Source organism: Somniosus microcephalus, chromosome 21 (assembly GCF_052327205.1).
Source record: "Somniosus microcephalus isolate GS21.2 chromosome 21, FLI_Smic_1.0, whole genome shotgun sequence".
Taxonomy (NCBI): Eukaryota; Metazoa; Chordata; class Chondrichthyes; order Squaliformes; family Somniosidae; genus Somniosus; species Somniosus microcephalus.
Genome location: NC_141007.1, coordinates 68,921,276 through 68,936,010, shown reverse-complemented (window position 1 = coordinate 68,936,010; position 14,735 = coordinate 68,921,276). Strand labels below are relative to the sequence as shown.

The window sequence follows — 14,735 nt, the reverse complement described above, 5'->3', positions numbered from 1 at the left end:
AAACCACCGCTAAATAGAAAGTATACAACACACACAAGGGGGTACTTTCAAGTGCCATCAATTTAGATTATTTAGATTACCTAAGGCATGTATGTCCTTATCTGAGGAAGGACATACATGCCTTAGAGGCGGTGCAAGGAAGGTTCACTAGATTGATTCCTGGGGTGAGAGGGTTGTCCTATGATGAGAGATTGAGTAGAATGGGCCGATACTCTCTGCAGTTTAGACGGATGAGAGGTGATCTCATTGAAACATATATGATTCTGAGGGGGATTGACAGGGCAGATGCTGAGAGGTTGTTTCCCCTGGCTGGAGTGTCTAGAACTAGGGGGCATAGTCTCAGGATAAGGGGTCGGCCATTTAAGACTGAGATGAGGAGGAATTTCTTCACTCAGAGGGTTGTGAATCTTTGGAATTCGCTACCTGAAAGGGCTGTGGATGCTGGGTCGTTGAGTATATTCAAGGCTGAGATAGCTTTTTAGTCTCTAGGGGAATCTAGGGATATGAATGTCACACCCATATTTGCATAAACAACCTGGGCAGCTTCGGATGAAGAAGGGATTCTTACCTGAAAATTCATGGACAATACTACAAGGAGGATAAGAAATCGAGCCTGTGACATGCCTCTGCAGTGCTGCCAAAAATCATCGGTGCGTCTGGGACTTCCTGCGATGCTCAGCGCTCACATGGAGTGGCCGAGGGTACGATGGCTGTTAGCACGGCCTCCTGAAACAAAGGGGTCGTAAATCAATCAATCACTCCAAACTCAATCTGTAGCGGATACCAGGAGCAACCAGCCACGGTGATACAGGTTTATACCGTTTCACAACACACCGTTAACAAAGTACTGTGTACAGTTTTGGTCTCCTTACCTAAGGAAGGATATACTTGCCTTAGAGGGAGTGCAACAAAGGTTCACCAGTCTGGTTCCTGGGAAGAGGTGATGGTTCTATGAGGAGAGATTGAGTAGACTAGGCCTATATTCCCTAAAGTTTAGAAGAATGAGAGGTGATCTCATTGAAACATACAAAATTCTTACAGGGCTTGACAGGGAGGATGTTTCCCCTGGCTGGGGAGTCGAGAACCAGGGGTCACAGACTCAGAATAAGGGGTCGGCCATTTAGGACTGAGATGAGGAGAAATTTCTTCACTCAGAGGGTGGTGAATCTTTGGAATTCTCTACCCCAGAGGGCTGTGGAGGCTCAGTCATTGAGTATATTCAAGACAGAGGTCGATAGAGTTTTGGATACTAAGGGAATCAAGGGATATGGGGATCGGGTGGGAAAGTGGAGATGGGTAGAAGATTAGCCATGATCTCATTGAATGGCTCGAGGGGTCGAATGGCCGATTCCTGCTCCTATTTCTTATGTTCTTATGTAGTAGTTGAATTGATAGAATTTTGGCAATTCTTTAAGTTTCCTTGATGAAGATTGAGTCCCATTCACAAGGAGTGGTTTGAAGTAGATAGCCTTGCTACATTTAAGGGGATGCTTGATGCATACATGAGGGAGAAGGGGATATGGGGGCAGGGTGTGAATCATAGAATCATAGACTAGCACAGCACAGAAGGAGGCCATTCGGCCCATCGCGTCTGCGCCGACTCTTTCGAAGAGCAATCCAGTCAGTCCCTCTCCCGCTCTTTCCCAATATACCTGCAAATTTTTCCCTTCAAGTATTTGACCAATTCCCTTTTGAAAGTTCCTATTGAATCTGCTTCCACCGCCCTTTCAGGCAGCGCGTTCCAGATCACAACAACTCGCTGGGTAAAAAAAAGTTTTCCTCATGTCACCTCTGGTTCTTTTGCCAATTACCTTAAAGAGGTAATTAGAGTGGGAGTAGGCACGATGTACTCACTCTCTCCTCATAAGACAGCCCTCTTAGCCCAGGAACCAGTCTGGTGAACCTTCATTGCACCCCCTCCAAGGCAAGTATATCCTTCCTTAGGTAAAGAGACCAAGGGGGAAAAATTCGGTTGTGCCCCCTTTGGGGCACTAACGTCGATACTTTTAGCGCCCCGAAAAAGTTAGCACCCCTGCACCGTAAATTCAGTGGTAGCGCCCCAAGCAGGAGGCGGGGTGCTACTGGAAGCGCTCCCCCTCCTTCTTGGGGTGCTGCCATTGAATATCTTGGCATTACGCGCAACAGCGCCACACGCGTCGGCACGTAGCGCCACGTCATTGCAGGCCTCCCTCCCCTGATTAAAGGGGAGGGGCCTTGCGCCGGGCGCAGCGGGGCCCTGCTGGACCACCGGGGAGCGGGGTGCCGGGAAAACAGCCCGGCCCTCAGGAGGAGGGCGGGGCTGACCGATCGCGGCCGGCACCCCGCATAAAAAAGCGGAAGGGCGGGGAATTTTTTTTTGGCCGCCTGCCAACACCTGCCCTTTAATTTGCGCTGTCGCGGCCGCAAACGCAGCACCCTGACCCCGTCGGACATATTGTCCGGCGGTAGGTCAGGGGGCGCGAACCAAGTTTGCGGCCGGGGCGCGAGTGGGGCACCGCGCACGGCAATGAGGTGCTACCAGCTACCGCTGCCGTTAACCTCCCGCTGGATTTCACGGGAGGCGTTAGCGGCACCGGGCCCAGGCGCTAGGAGCCCTATATAATTGCAGCAAGACTTCCTTATTCTTGTACTCCAACCCCTTGCAATAAAGGCCAACATACCTTTTGCCTTCCTGCTGTAACTGTATGTTAACTTTCTGTGATTTGCGTACAAGGTCATCAAATCCCTCCGAACATCAACATTTACTAATCTCTCACCATTTAAAAAATATTCTGCTTTTCCATTCTCCCTACCAAAGTGGATAACTTCACACGTTCCCCACATTATACTCCATCTGCCACCTTCTTGCCTAATCACTTAACCGGTCTATATCCCTTTGCAGCCTATTTGCATCCACTGCGGCTTTAACTAAACTAACAAAAAGTACCTCGTCAGTGTTGGTCTTGTAATTAAGATGTGCTCAATATGTAATGAAGCATATGGCAATTGATGTGGTGATAAGCACCATCACTGTTGTACCCTGCCCTGCAGCATGCTTTGCTACAGGTGGTTTAGTCATTTAGCCGTCGCTCAGTGAAAATGCTTAACTGCAGAGAGTGAGCAACAGATGGAGCATGCTCCCAGCCGAAGCTCTGGCATGCTGGGAGGTTCACGGCCTGTCATAACCGCAGAGGCACGGGTCAATTAGTTTCCACTGTTCTCCAAACCTCCAACCTCACTCCCAGCCATTGTTTAGTTTTTGTAATGTATCCTGTTTTTTTTTCCCTGCATGTTTTGTTTTTGTTGTGTCACAATTCCCTTGCTCTGCAGCTGCACTTTAACCAGAGTCTGTATCTTCCGTCGTTCCTGCCAATTTTCCTGGCCGATGGATGTCACTGTAACCAGTGACATTTGCTCTTGGCATCACCATCACATGACAGGAAAAGAGAGATTAAAGTTTACGAGGCTGGGTCAAGGAAATATAATTTGACTATCTGACATGGAGAGGGCTGAGCGTAAAACTGTCTGTGTTATAAGGGCTAACACGCGGGCTGGAGCGTGTTCTATAAAGGATGACACACGGTTGGAGCGTGTTATATGAAGGATGACGCACAGTTGGAGCATGTTATATGAAGGATGACACACGGTTGGAGCATGTTATATGAAGGATGACACACAGTTGGAGCGTGTTATATGAAGGATGACGCACGGTTGGAGCGTGTTATATGAAGGATGACGCACAGTTGGAGCGTGTTATATGAAGGATGACGTACGGTTGGAGCATGTTATATGAAGGAAGACGCACGGTTGGAGTGTGTTATATGAAGGATGACGCACGGTTGAAGTGTGTTATATGAAGGATGACACACGGTTGGAGTGTGTTATATGAAGGATGACACACGGTTGGAGCGTGTTATATGAAGGATGACGTACAGTTGGAGCATGTTATATGAAGGATGATGCATGGTTGGAGCATGTTATATGAAGGATGACACATGGTTGGAGCGTGTTATATGAAGGATGACGTACAGTTGGAGCGTGTTATATGAAGGATGACACATGGTTGGAGCGTGTTATATGAAGGATGACACACGGTTGGAGCGTGTTATATGAAGGATGACGTACAGTTGGAGCATGTTATATGAAGGATGATGCATGGTTGGAGCATGTTATATGAAGGATGACACACAGTTGGAGCGTGTTATATGAAGGATGACACACAGTTGGAGCGTGTTATATGAAGGATGACGCACGGTTGGAGCATGTTATATGAAGGATGACACACGGTTGGAGCATGTTATATGAAGGATGACACACAGTTGGAGCGTGTTATATGAAGGATGACGCACGGTTGGAGCGTGTTATATGAAGGATGACGCACGGTTGGAGCGTGTTATATGAAGGATGACGTACAGTTGGAGCGTGTTATATGAAGGATGACGTACGGTTGGAGCATGTTATATGAAGGATGACGCACGGTTGGAGTGTGTTATATGAAGGATGACGCACGGTTGAAGTGTGTTATATGAAGGATGACACGCGGTTGGAGCGTGTTATATGAAGGATGACACACGGTTGGAGCGTGTTATATGAAGGATGACGTACAGTTGGAGCATGTTATATGAAGGATGACACACGGTTGGAGTGTGTTTTATGAAGATGACATAGAGGCTAGGGACTGTTACCTACAGAACAGGGGAATGCTTGATAAAAGAATGATGTGTATTACATAGAGAACTTAAAAAAAAAAAATTCTTGGGATGTGGGCATCGCTGGCAAAGCTGGCATTTATTGCCCGTCCCTAGTTGCCCCGAGAAGGTGGCGGTGAGCTGCCTTCTTCAACCTCTGCAGTCCAGCAGTTTGATACAACTGAGTGGCTTGCACATAAACTAGGGTATGTCATATAAAGAATATAAAGTTGGACGAGCTATGCTAAACAGAGCATCATATATCGGCAGAGTGCATTACACACAGGCTGGAGTTGCAGTAACATATCAAGGAGTTCAGATGATGTTAGAAAGATTATCCAGTCCCACATGTAACCGTTTCTTTTAGTGTTCTGATCAGACAATAAGCATCTGCCTCCACTTCAGGGAAATAATTCCCACTCATATTTCAGAAATAGAAAATGCCCTGAAGTGCACCACAGAAATTAAATAAGAGTGTGTGGGAGTAAACTTTCTGGACAGATGAACTGAGAAGTCAAATGGCCTTTCTCATCTTGTGACGCCTTGGGCGTGACTGCAAGAGAATAACCTCCGATTAGAGTTCCGATAAATGCCAAGAACCACAAGGGCAAAGACAAAAAACATTTTATTGTTGAGAAACCTTGGAGAAGGCTCAAAGCCACAGCAAGGCCTATAGTGTGGGGCACTGCCGAGGTCTATAGTGTGGGGCACTGCCAAGGCCTATAGTGTGAGGCACTGCCGAGGCCTATGGTGTGGGGCATTGCCAAGGCATATAGTGTGAGGCACTGCCAAGGCCTATAGTGTGGGGCACAGCAAGGCCTATAGTGTGAGGCACTGCCAAGGCCTATAGTGTGGGGCACTGCCAAGGCCTATAGTGTGGGGCACTGCCGAGGCCTATAGTGTGGGGCACTGCCGAGGCCTATAGTGTGGGGCACTGCCGAGGCCTATAGTGTGGGGCACTGCCAAGGCCTATAGTGTGAGGCATTGCCAAGGCCTATAGTGTGGGGCACTGCCGAGGCCTATAGTGTGGGGCACTGCCAAGGCCTATAGTGTGGGGCACTGCCAAGGTCTATAGTGTGGGGCACTGCCGAGGCCTATAGTGTGGGGCACTGCCAAGGTCTATAGTGTGGGGCACTGCCAAGGTCTATAGTGTGAGGCACTGCCAAGGCCTATAGTGTGGGGCACTGCCAAGGCCTATAGTGTGGGGCACTGCCAAGGCCTATAGTGTGGGGCACTGCCAAGGCCTATAGTGTGAGGCACTGCCGAGGCCTATAGTGTGGGGCATTGCCGAGGCCTATAGTGTGGGGCATTGCCGAGGCCTATAGTGTGGGGCACTGCCAAGGCCTATAGTGTGAGGCACTGCCGAGGTCTATAGTGTGGGGCACTGCCAAGGCCTATAGTGTGGGGCACTGCCGAGGTCTATAGTGTGGGGCACTGCCAAGGCCTATAGTGTGGGGCACTGCCGAGGTCTATAGTGTGGGGCACTGCCGAGGCCTATAGTGTGGGGCACTGCCGAGGCCTATAGTGTGGGGCATTGCCGAGGCCTATAGTGTGGGGCACTGCCGAGGTCTATAGTGTGGGGCATTGCCGAGGCCTATAGTGTGGGGCATTGCCGAGGCCTATAGTGTGAGGCACTGCCAAGGCCTATAGTGTGGGGCACTGCCAAGGCCTATAGTGTGGGGCACTGCCGAGGCCTATTGTGTGGGGCACTGCCAAGGCCTATAGTGTGGGGCACTGCCGAGGCCTATAATGTGGGGCACTGCCAAGGCCTATAGTGTGAGGCACTGCCAAGGCCTATAGTGTGGGGCACTGCCAAGGCCTATAGTGTGAGGCACTGCCAAGGCCTATAGTGTGGGGCACTGCCAAGGCCTATAGTGTGGGGCACTGCCGAGGCCTATAGTGTGGGGCACTGCCGAGGCCTACAGTGTGAGGCACTGCCAAGGCCTATAGTGTGGGGCACTGCCAAGGCCTATAGTGTGAGGCACTGCCAAGGCCTATAGTGTGGGGCACTGCCAAGGCCTATAGTGTGGGGCACTGCCAAGGCCTATAGCGTGAGGCACTGCCAAGGTCTATAGTGTGAGGCACTGCCGAGGTCTATAGTGTGAGGCACTGCCAAGGCCTATAGTGTGGGGCACTGCCGAGGCCTATAGTGTGAGGCACTGCCAAGGCCTATAGTGTGAGGCACTGCCGAGGCCTATAGTGTGGGGCACTGCCAAGGCCTATAGTGTGGGGCACTGCCAAGGCCTATAGTGTGGGGCACTGCCAAGGTCTATAGTGTGGGGCAATGCCGAGGCCTATAGTGTGAGGCACTGCCAAGGCCTATAGTGTGGGGCACTGCCGAGGTCTATAGTGTGGGGCATTGCCGAGGTCTATAGTGTGGGGCACTGCCGAGGCCTATAGTGTGAGGCACTGCCGAGGCCTATAGTGTGGGGCACTGCCGAGGTCTATAGTGTGGGGCACTGCCGAGGCCTATAGTGTGAGGCACTGCCAAGGTCTATAGTGTGGGGCACTGCCAAGGCCTATAGTGTGGGGCACTGCCGAGGCCTATAGTGTGAGGCACTGCCAAGGTCTATAGTGTGAGGCACTGCCGAGGTCTATAGTGTGGGGCACTGCGGAGGCCTATAGTGTGAGGCACTGCCAAGGTCTATAGTGTGAGGCACTGCCGAGGCCTATAGTGTGAGGCACTGCCAAGGCCTATAGTGTGAGGCACTGCCGAGGCCTATAGTGTGGGGCACTGCCAAGGCCTATAGTGTGGGGCACTGCCAAGGCCTATAGTGTGAGGCACTGCCAAGGCCTATAGTGTGGGGCACTGCCAAGGCCTATAGTGTGGGGCACTGCCAAGGCCTATAGTGTGGGGCACTGCCAAGGCCTATAGCGTGAGGCACTGCCAAGGTCTATAGTGTGAGGCACTGCCGAGGTCTATAGTGTGAGGCACTGCCAAGGCCTATAGTGTGGGGCACTGCCGAGGCCTATAGTGTGAGGCACTGCCAAGGCCTATAGTGTGAGGCACTGCCGAGGCCTATAGTGTGGGGCACTGCCAAGGCCTATAGTGTGGGGCACTGCCAAGGCCTATAGTGTGAGGCACTGCCAAGGCCTATAGTGTGGGGCACTGCCAAGGTCTATAGTGTGGGGCAATGCCGAGGCCTATAGTGTGAGGCACTGCCAAGGCCTATAGTGTGGGGCACTGCCGAGGTCTATAGTGTGGGGCATTGCCGAGGTCTATAGTGTGGGGCACTGCCGAGGCCTATAGTGTGAGGCACTGCCGAGGCCTATAGTGTGGGGCACTGCCGAGGTCTATAGTGTGGGGCACTGCCGAGGCCTATAGTGTGAGGCACTGCCAAGGTCTATAGTGTGAGGCACTGCCGAGGCCTATAGTGTGGGGCACTGCCAAGGCCTATAGTGTGGGGCACTGCCAAGGCATATAGCGTGAGGCACTGCCAAGGCGTATAGCGTGAGGCACAGCCAAGGCCTATAGTGTGGGGCACTGCCGAGGCCTATAGTGTGGGGCACTGCCGAGGCCGAAAATGTGTGTGGCATTGCCAAGGCCTATAGTGTGAGGCACTGCCAAGGCCTATAGTGTGAGGCACTGCCGAGGCCTATAGTGTGAGGCACTGCCGAGGCCTATAGTGTGGGGCACTGCCGAGGCCTATAGTGTGGGGCACTGCCGAGGCCTATAGTGTGGGGCACTGCCGAGGCCTATAGTGTGGGGCACTGCCGAGGCCTATAGTGTGGGGCACTGCCGAGGCCTATAGTGTGGGGCACTGCCGAGGCCTATAGTGTGAGGCACTGCCAAGGCCTATAGCGTGGGGCACTGCCGAGGCCTATAGTGTGGGGCACTGCCGAGGCCTATAGTGTGGGGCACTGCCAAGGCCTATAGTGTGGGGCACTGCCGAGGCCTATAGTGTGAGGCACTGCCAAGGCCTATAGTGTGGGGCACTGCCGAGGCCTGTAGTGTGAGGCACTGCCAAGGCTCAGAGTTTTTGTCCAGAAATAATGATAAAACTGAAAATAACCTAAAGATGAGAAAAAGGAAGGGATGAGAGCAAAGGTCAGAGTGCAATGGGAGATATTATTAATCCAAGCTCAGATAACAGTTTAGGAATTAATAATATACCTGATATAAATAAAACAGGAGTGTTGAAAGAAATGAAAAAGTGTGAGATGTTAAAAATTGTGAGAAAAACACCATCAGCGTCTATTGGCAGTGCGGGGACTTGCATTTATATAGCGCCTTTCACAACCACCGGATGTCCCAAAGCACTTTACAGCCAATGCAGTACTTTCTGAAGTGTAGTCACTGTTGTAATGTAGGAAACGCAGCAGCCAATTTGCGCACAGCAAGGCCCCACAATGTGATAATGACCAGATAATCTATTTTTTTAAGTGATGTTGATTGAGGGATAAATATTGGCCAGGACACCAGGGATAACTCCCCTGCTCTTCTTTGAAATTGTGCCAGGGGGTCTTTCATCCAAAAGACGGCACCTCTGACAGTGCAGCACTCCCTCAGTACCGCACTGGAGTGTCAGGCTAGATTTTTGTGCTCAAGTCTCTGAAGTGGGACTTAAACCCACAACCTTCTGACTCAGAAGCGAGAATGCTACCCACTGGGCCACAGCTAACACTTTCAGGATTAACTCAGTGTCTTCTACACAAATGCGCATCGCATAAGGAGTAAAACAAGTGAATTAGAAGCACAAATTCAGCTCAAAGTTGCCCCATGTAGTGGCCATTACAGAGCCCTGGCTACAAGTTGGACATGAATGGGAGCTTAATGTTCCAGGCTATAAGGTCTTTAGAAAGGACAGGGGAATATGGCCAGGAGGAGGAGTAGCAATGTTGCTAAAGGACAATATGGCACCAGTTGAAAGCAAGGATGTCAGTGAGAGTGAACGGGCAGTGAAAACACTCTGGGTAGAATTAAGAAACAGCAAAGGATGCAAGAATCTGGCGGGACTTGTCTACAGACCTCTAGACAGCGGTGATGCAATAGCGGGATTCCTAAATGCGGAGATCAGAGAAGCTCGTAGCAAAGGCAAAACGGTTATAACAGATTTTAATTATCATAAAAACTGGGAGGTGCAAAAAACAGCTTGCGTCGTAAAGTCAACGAGTTTCTCGAGTGTACCCAGGACAGTTTTCTTAAACAACATGTTTTAGAACCGACAAGGGGACAGGCCATACTAGATTTAGTAATGTTTAACGAGCCAGAATAAATTAATAATCTGACAGTAAGGGAGCATCTGGAAAACAGGGACCATAACATGACGGAGTTTGACATTAAGTTCGAGAAGGAGAAAGATCACATGCAAACTAAGGTTATAAACTTATGTGCGGCTGATTTCGAAGGAATGAGGCACAAGCCGAACACGTTAAACTGGGCTGAGCTGTTAACAAGTAAACCTACAGAAAAAAAAGTGGGAGGTATTCAAAGGAGTATTTGGTAAAATACAAGACTAATACGTACCATTAAAGAGCAAAAACTCTACTTGTACAGTCAAGCAACCATGATCAACATAGGAGGTAAGACGCAGTATAAAACTAAAGGAAGTGACCTACACAAGTGCCAAGGAAAGTTGTAACCCAGTGGGCTGGGAGCAATATAGAAAGCAACAAAGAGACACAAAGAAAATATTAAGAGCTGCAAAAAGGAATACAAAAGAAAGGTACAAGTAATATAAAGGCTAATAGTGGAAGTTTTTATAAATATTTTAAGAGTAAGAGAGTGGCTGAGGAAGAGGTGGGCCCTTTAAAGACAGACGCACGTGATACTGTGTTAGGGAAAAAGGTAATGGCACATTTATTAAACAAGTGCTTGTATAGGTTTTCAATGCAGAGGAAGAGGAAAAAATACCACTGATATAAAGAAAACTAAAATTAAATCAAGGGTAGGAACTTATTGGGTTCAATATAAGTTTTTAAAAATAGTAATGGAGAAAATAATGGGACTTAGGATAGATAAATCTCCAGGACCTGATGGTTTCCATCCCCGGCTATTAAGGTAGGTAAGGATATCGCAGAAGCATTGTCATAATCTTTCAAAGCTCTCTTGATTTGGGAACTGTACCGTTATATTGGAAATTTGCTAATGTCACTCCATTATTTAAAAAGGGTGGGAGAGAGAAATCAGGCAACTATAGACCTGTCAGTTTAATGTCATAATAACATAGCGTCCAGCGGTAAGTCGGGGGCGCTACCAAAGATCGCGGCCGGGGCGCGAGCGAGGTGCTGCGCACGGCAATGATGTCATTGCCGGCGGGACAGCGTCCAGGGCGCTAACGGTTACCGCCACCGCTAACCTCTCGCTGAATTTCGCAGGGGAGGTGCCCTTCCATGCGGCAGCGCCACGTGGCCCAGTGCGTAGCGCGGCAGAACGCACCGCCCCGCTCTAAGAAGGAAGTGGAGCGCTTGAATTAGTGCTCCACCTCCCTATTGGGGGTGCAAATACTGAATTTCATGGTCGCCATTGTGGACACCAACATCCGACACGCTCCACATAGTGAATACACAAGGGTCAATGGATGTGAAGTATATGGAGTGGTCTACAGCAGTTGATGTATAGGAAATAACTTAGTCAATACGTAGCATCGACTTCACAGCAGGAAACTCAATACTAACATGTACCATCATTCACCAGTGTAATATTTATATGGGACACCCAAGCAATAAATGAGGCTTCGAAACTCTTATTAATTTGTAGCATTTAAGTTTAGACAATGAAGACTGATAGCTAGTTCTTCAACAGTAATGAAGTTTAATAACAAGCATTTAATTTGAAGTGAATGTAGGTTTTGAATCATTTTACATATCTTGCTATGACAGTGATTATCATCACCTGAATATTGCTTCATTCTAAACTGACAGACTATCTAAAATATATAATACAACATCTCAAGAAAGACTTTGGCTGCGAATTTAATCACGCTCAGGGGGCGGGTTTGGAGGCGGGTCCGCTGTCAAAATCGCAAAGATTAACATCGGGTAGGAAACCCGCTGTCAACCCGCCTCCATGCGAGTCTCCCAGGTGCCGGCTCTGTCTGTGCAGAACTGACCCGACACCAAGCAGCGGGGGATACAATTCAGCTACTTAAATGGCTTGTTAAGAGCCAATTTAAGAGAATTTTGAGGCTTACTTCTAATTTTGCCTTTTCCCCCACTGGTTACCCGCTATTCGGGGAACACGCCAGCTCAACCTGCCGTGTTGTGAGTCTGCTCTGATGTTTGTGAAAAGCTGACAGCTGCAGAAGTGGTATCAAGGATGTCATGTTACAGATGGTGAGTTTCAGAGCGCAGAAACTGTTGGTTACTGCATTTTTAATACATATAGAGATTTCTTTAGCTTACCAGTTTTTAGATCCAACTGTATGTCCAGTGCCACCTTTTTGGGAGAACCTCTCTCACCAGTGACAGATCGCTTCTGTCATCTCACTGCAGCTGCCATCTATTCCAGCAACATCGGAGCCAATGAAACAATCAGACCTTGGTCCTCCGAATCCTTCCACAATCATCCCCAACACCAACATCACCAGGCACACCAACATCACCAACCTTCGCCGCCATCACCTGATGCTGCACTAGACACAGGGCATCAGTCCCTGACAACATTGCTGGCCAGGAGACCAGTGATGGCATCACCATAATTTACTTCACTTGATGCTGTAAACCCTGGCTGCCACATGATGCGCCAGGTTGACACCATCCCACAGCAGCACCGTGAAGCATCCCTTTAATGTCCAAGCCATTCCACGCACAATCATCACTATAGCGGGGCGGGGGGGCGGGCGCGGTGGAGTTATGACTGAACAATCACTGAAACTCAGTAAGACACTTCTCAAGGTGCGCACGGATCTGTCCAATAAGGGGCACTTTAAAAAAAAGAGATTTCACTGTATGACAACACATTACCAGAAACGTCACATGGACATTGGCTTAACCTCTCAAGTGCCTGCCCTTGTGTGTTGTTAGTTGGTATGCTTGCAGTAGGATGAGGGTGAGGGTGAGGGCTGGCTAGTGAGATGGGGAAGTGATAAAGTAGATAGAGAGGGTTGGGTCGAGGTGCAAGGTAAGTTGGTGTCCTGGGGAGATTTCTTCCGCCCTTGGATGGGAAGAGAACCTCCCTGCGTGCTGTGACTCCCTCCATAAGCATATGGAGGGATTTATTGGAGAGCCTGGGGGCAAGCGTTCACCTTTGTGCTGTGATTGTCAGTGTTTACAGCACCTTAATGCTGTCAAATACTGACAGAACAACTGTCAAACTTCATGTGGACGTGGTCCCTTTAAGGAAACCGGCTGATGACACGTCATCAAATGACATAATCAGACCCGCTTCCTGTTAATTGGCCAGGAAGCCCGCAGGGTGGGCCAATCAAGGGAAAATCACATCTCCAGAGCGGAGGCAGCACCGGAACCTGGAAAACAGCTGTCCCACCCCCATCCCGCCTCCAGAATTAAATTTGCGGCCTTTATGTCTGTTTTCGAATTGGAAGGAAATATTGGCACTTCATTTCAGGAATCCATGCACCAAAGCTTCTCCCGCCAGGAGCATGCATCGGGAATTCTGGTACGGATTTCAGCAGGCCTCATGAGATTTCCCATCTTCAGGAAATCCTCCGAAGCCCACTGATCTCTGTGCCCAACCTCCTGATATGTCCACCTTGTGCGTGAAGCTCTGGCTGGGAGCCGAATTCGGAAAAAGACCCCTTAAATGTCTACATCCGGAACAGATCCCTGGGGAAGATCACTTGCCACATCCTGCTAATTGGAGTACATACCCTTTATTCCCACTCTGTCTCCTACCTCCTAACCAATTCCTTACCCATGTCAAAAGGTTACGTCCAATTCCTTCTTTTTTGGTGATTCTGTTTGTTCCTGTAAGTCACGAAGATCAGGGCTGGGACATGAGATGCTGTTTTTCACCAGGTATTCCTGGGTCAATATGGCTTGGGTTAGATATAGAGTAAAGCTCCATCTGTTATATCTAAACAATTCTCCCTAACCCTAACCTCTTAACTGTGCCTATGTAGATTTTTCCACTTCACGCACCAACCATCTCTGAACAAGGCTGCCAATATACTGTGTCAGCCGTGGCTCAGTGGGTATCTCTCTCGTCTCAGAGTCAGAAGGTTGTGGGTTCAAGTATCACACTCGAGTCTTGAGCACAAAATCCAGGCTGATGCTCCAGTGCAGTGCTGAGGGAGCGCTGCATTGTCTGCGGTGCCGTCTTTCGGATGAGACATTAAACCGAGGCTCCGTCTGCTCTCTCAGGTGGATGCAAAAGATCCCATGGCACTATTCCGAAGAAGAGCAGGGGAGTTATCGCCAATGTCCTGGACAATATTTATCCCGTAACCAACATCACTAAAGAAGAGATTATCTGGTCATTATCACATAGCTGTTTGTGGGAGCTTGCTGTGTGTAAATTGGCTGCTGTGTTACAACAGTGACTACACTGGCTGTACTTCATTGGCTGTAAAGTGCCTTGGGAAGCCCTAAGTTCATGAAAGGCGCTATAGAAATGCGAGTTCTTCTAAAAGGCTGTGGATGTTCAAACAATTATAGCTTTCAAGACTGAGATTGATAGATTTTTGTTGGGTAAGGGCATCAAGAGATAGTCATAGCGTTATAGAGTAATACTGCACAGAAAGAGACCCTTCGGCCCATCGTGTCCGCGCCGGCCATCAAACCCTGTCTATTCCAATCCCATTTTCCAGCACTTGGTCCGTAGCCTTGTATGCTATGGCGTTTCAAGTGCTCATCTAAATGCTTCTTGAATGTTGTGAGGGTTCCTGCCTCGACCACCCTTTCAGGCAGTGAGTTCCAGACTCCAACCACCCTCTGGGTGAAAAAGTTTTTCCTCAAATCCCCTCTAAACCTCCTGCCCTTTACTTTGAAACTATGCCCCCTGGTTATTGACCCCTCTACTAAGGGGAAAAGTTCCTTTCTATCTACCCTATCTATGCCCCTCATAATTTTATACACCTCAATCAGGTCCACCCTCAGCCTCCTCTGCTCTAAGGAAAACAACCCCAGCCTGTCCCGTCTCTCTTCATAGCTGAGACGTTCCAGCCC

The 14,735-nt window shown here is 49.2% G+C and overlaps 1 protein-coding gene across 2 annotated transcripts in view; it reads right to left on the bottom strand.

The window, feature by feature from the left end:
• Positions 1–14,735, bottom strand: part of gcgra (glucagon receptor a) — a 120,583-nt gene that overhangs the window by 28,813 nt on the left and 77,035 nt on the right. For both annotated transcript variants that reach the window (XM_085963865.1, XM_085963864.1), the window contains exon 2: positions 569–726. In XM_085963865.1, the coding sequence (XP_085819991.1) occupies positions 569–622 (54 nt within the window). In that variant the 5' untranslated portion in view covers positions 623–726. The remainder of the gene's footprint in view (positions 1–568; positions 727–14,735) is intronic.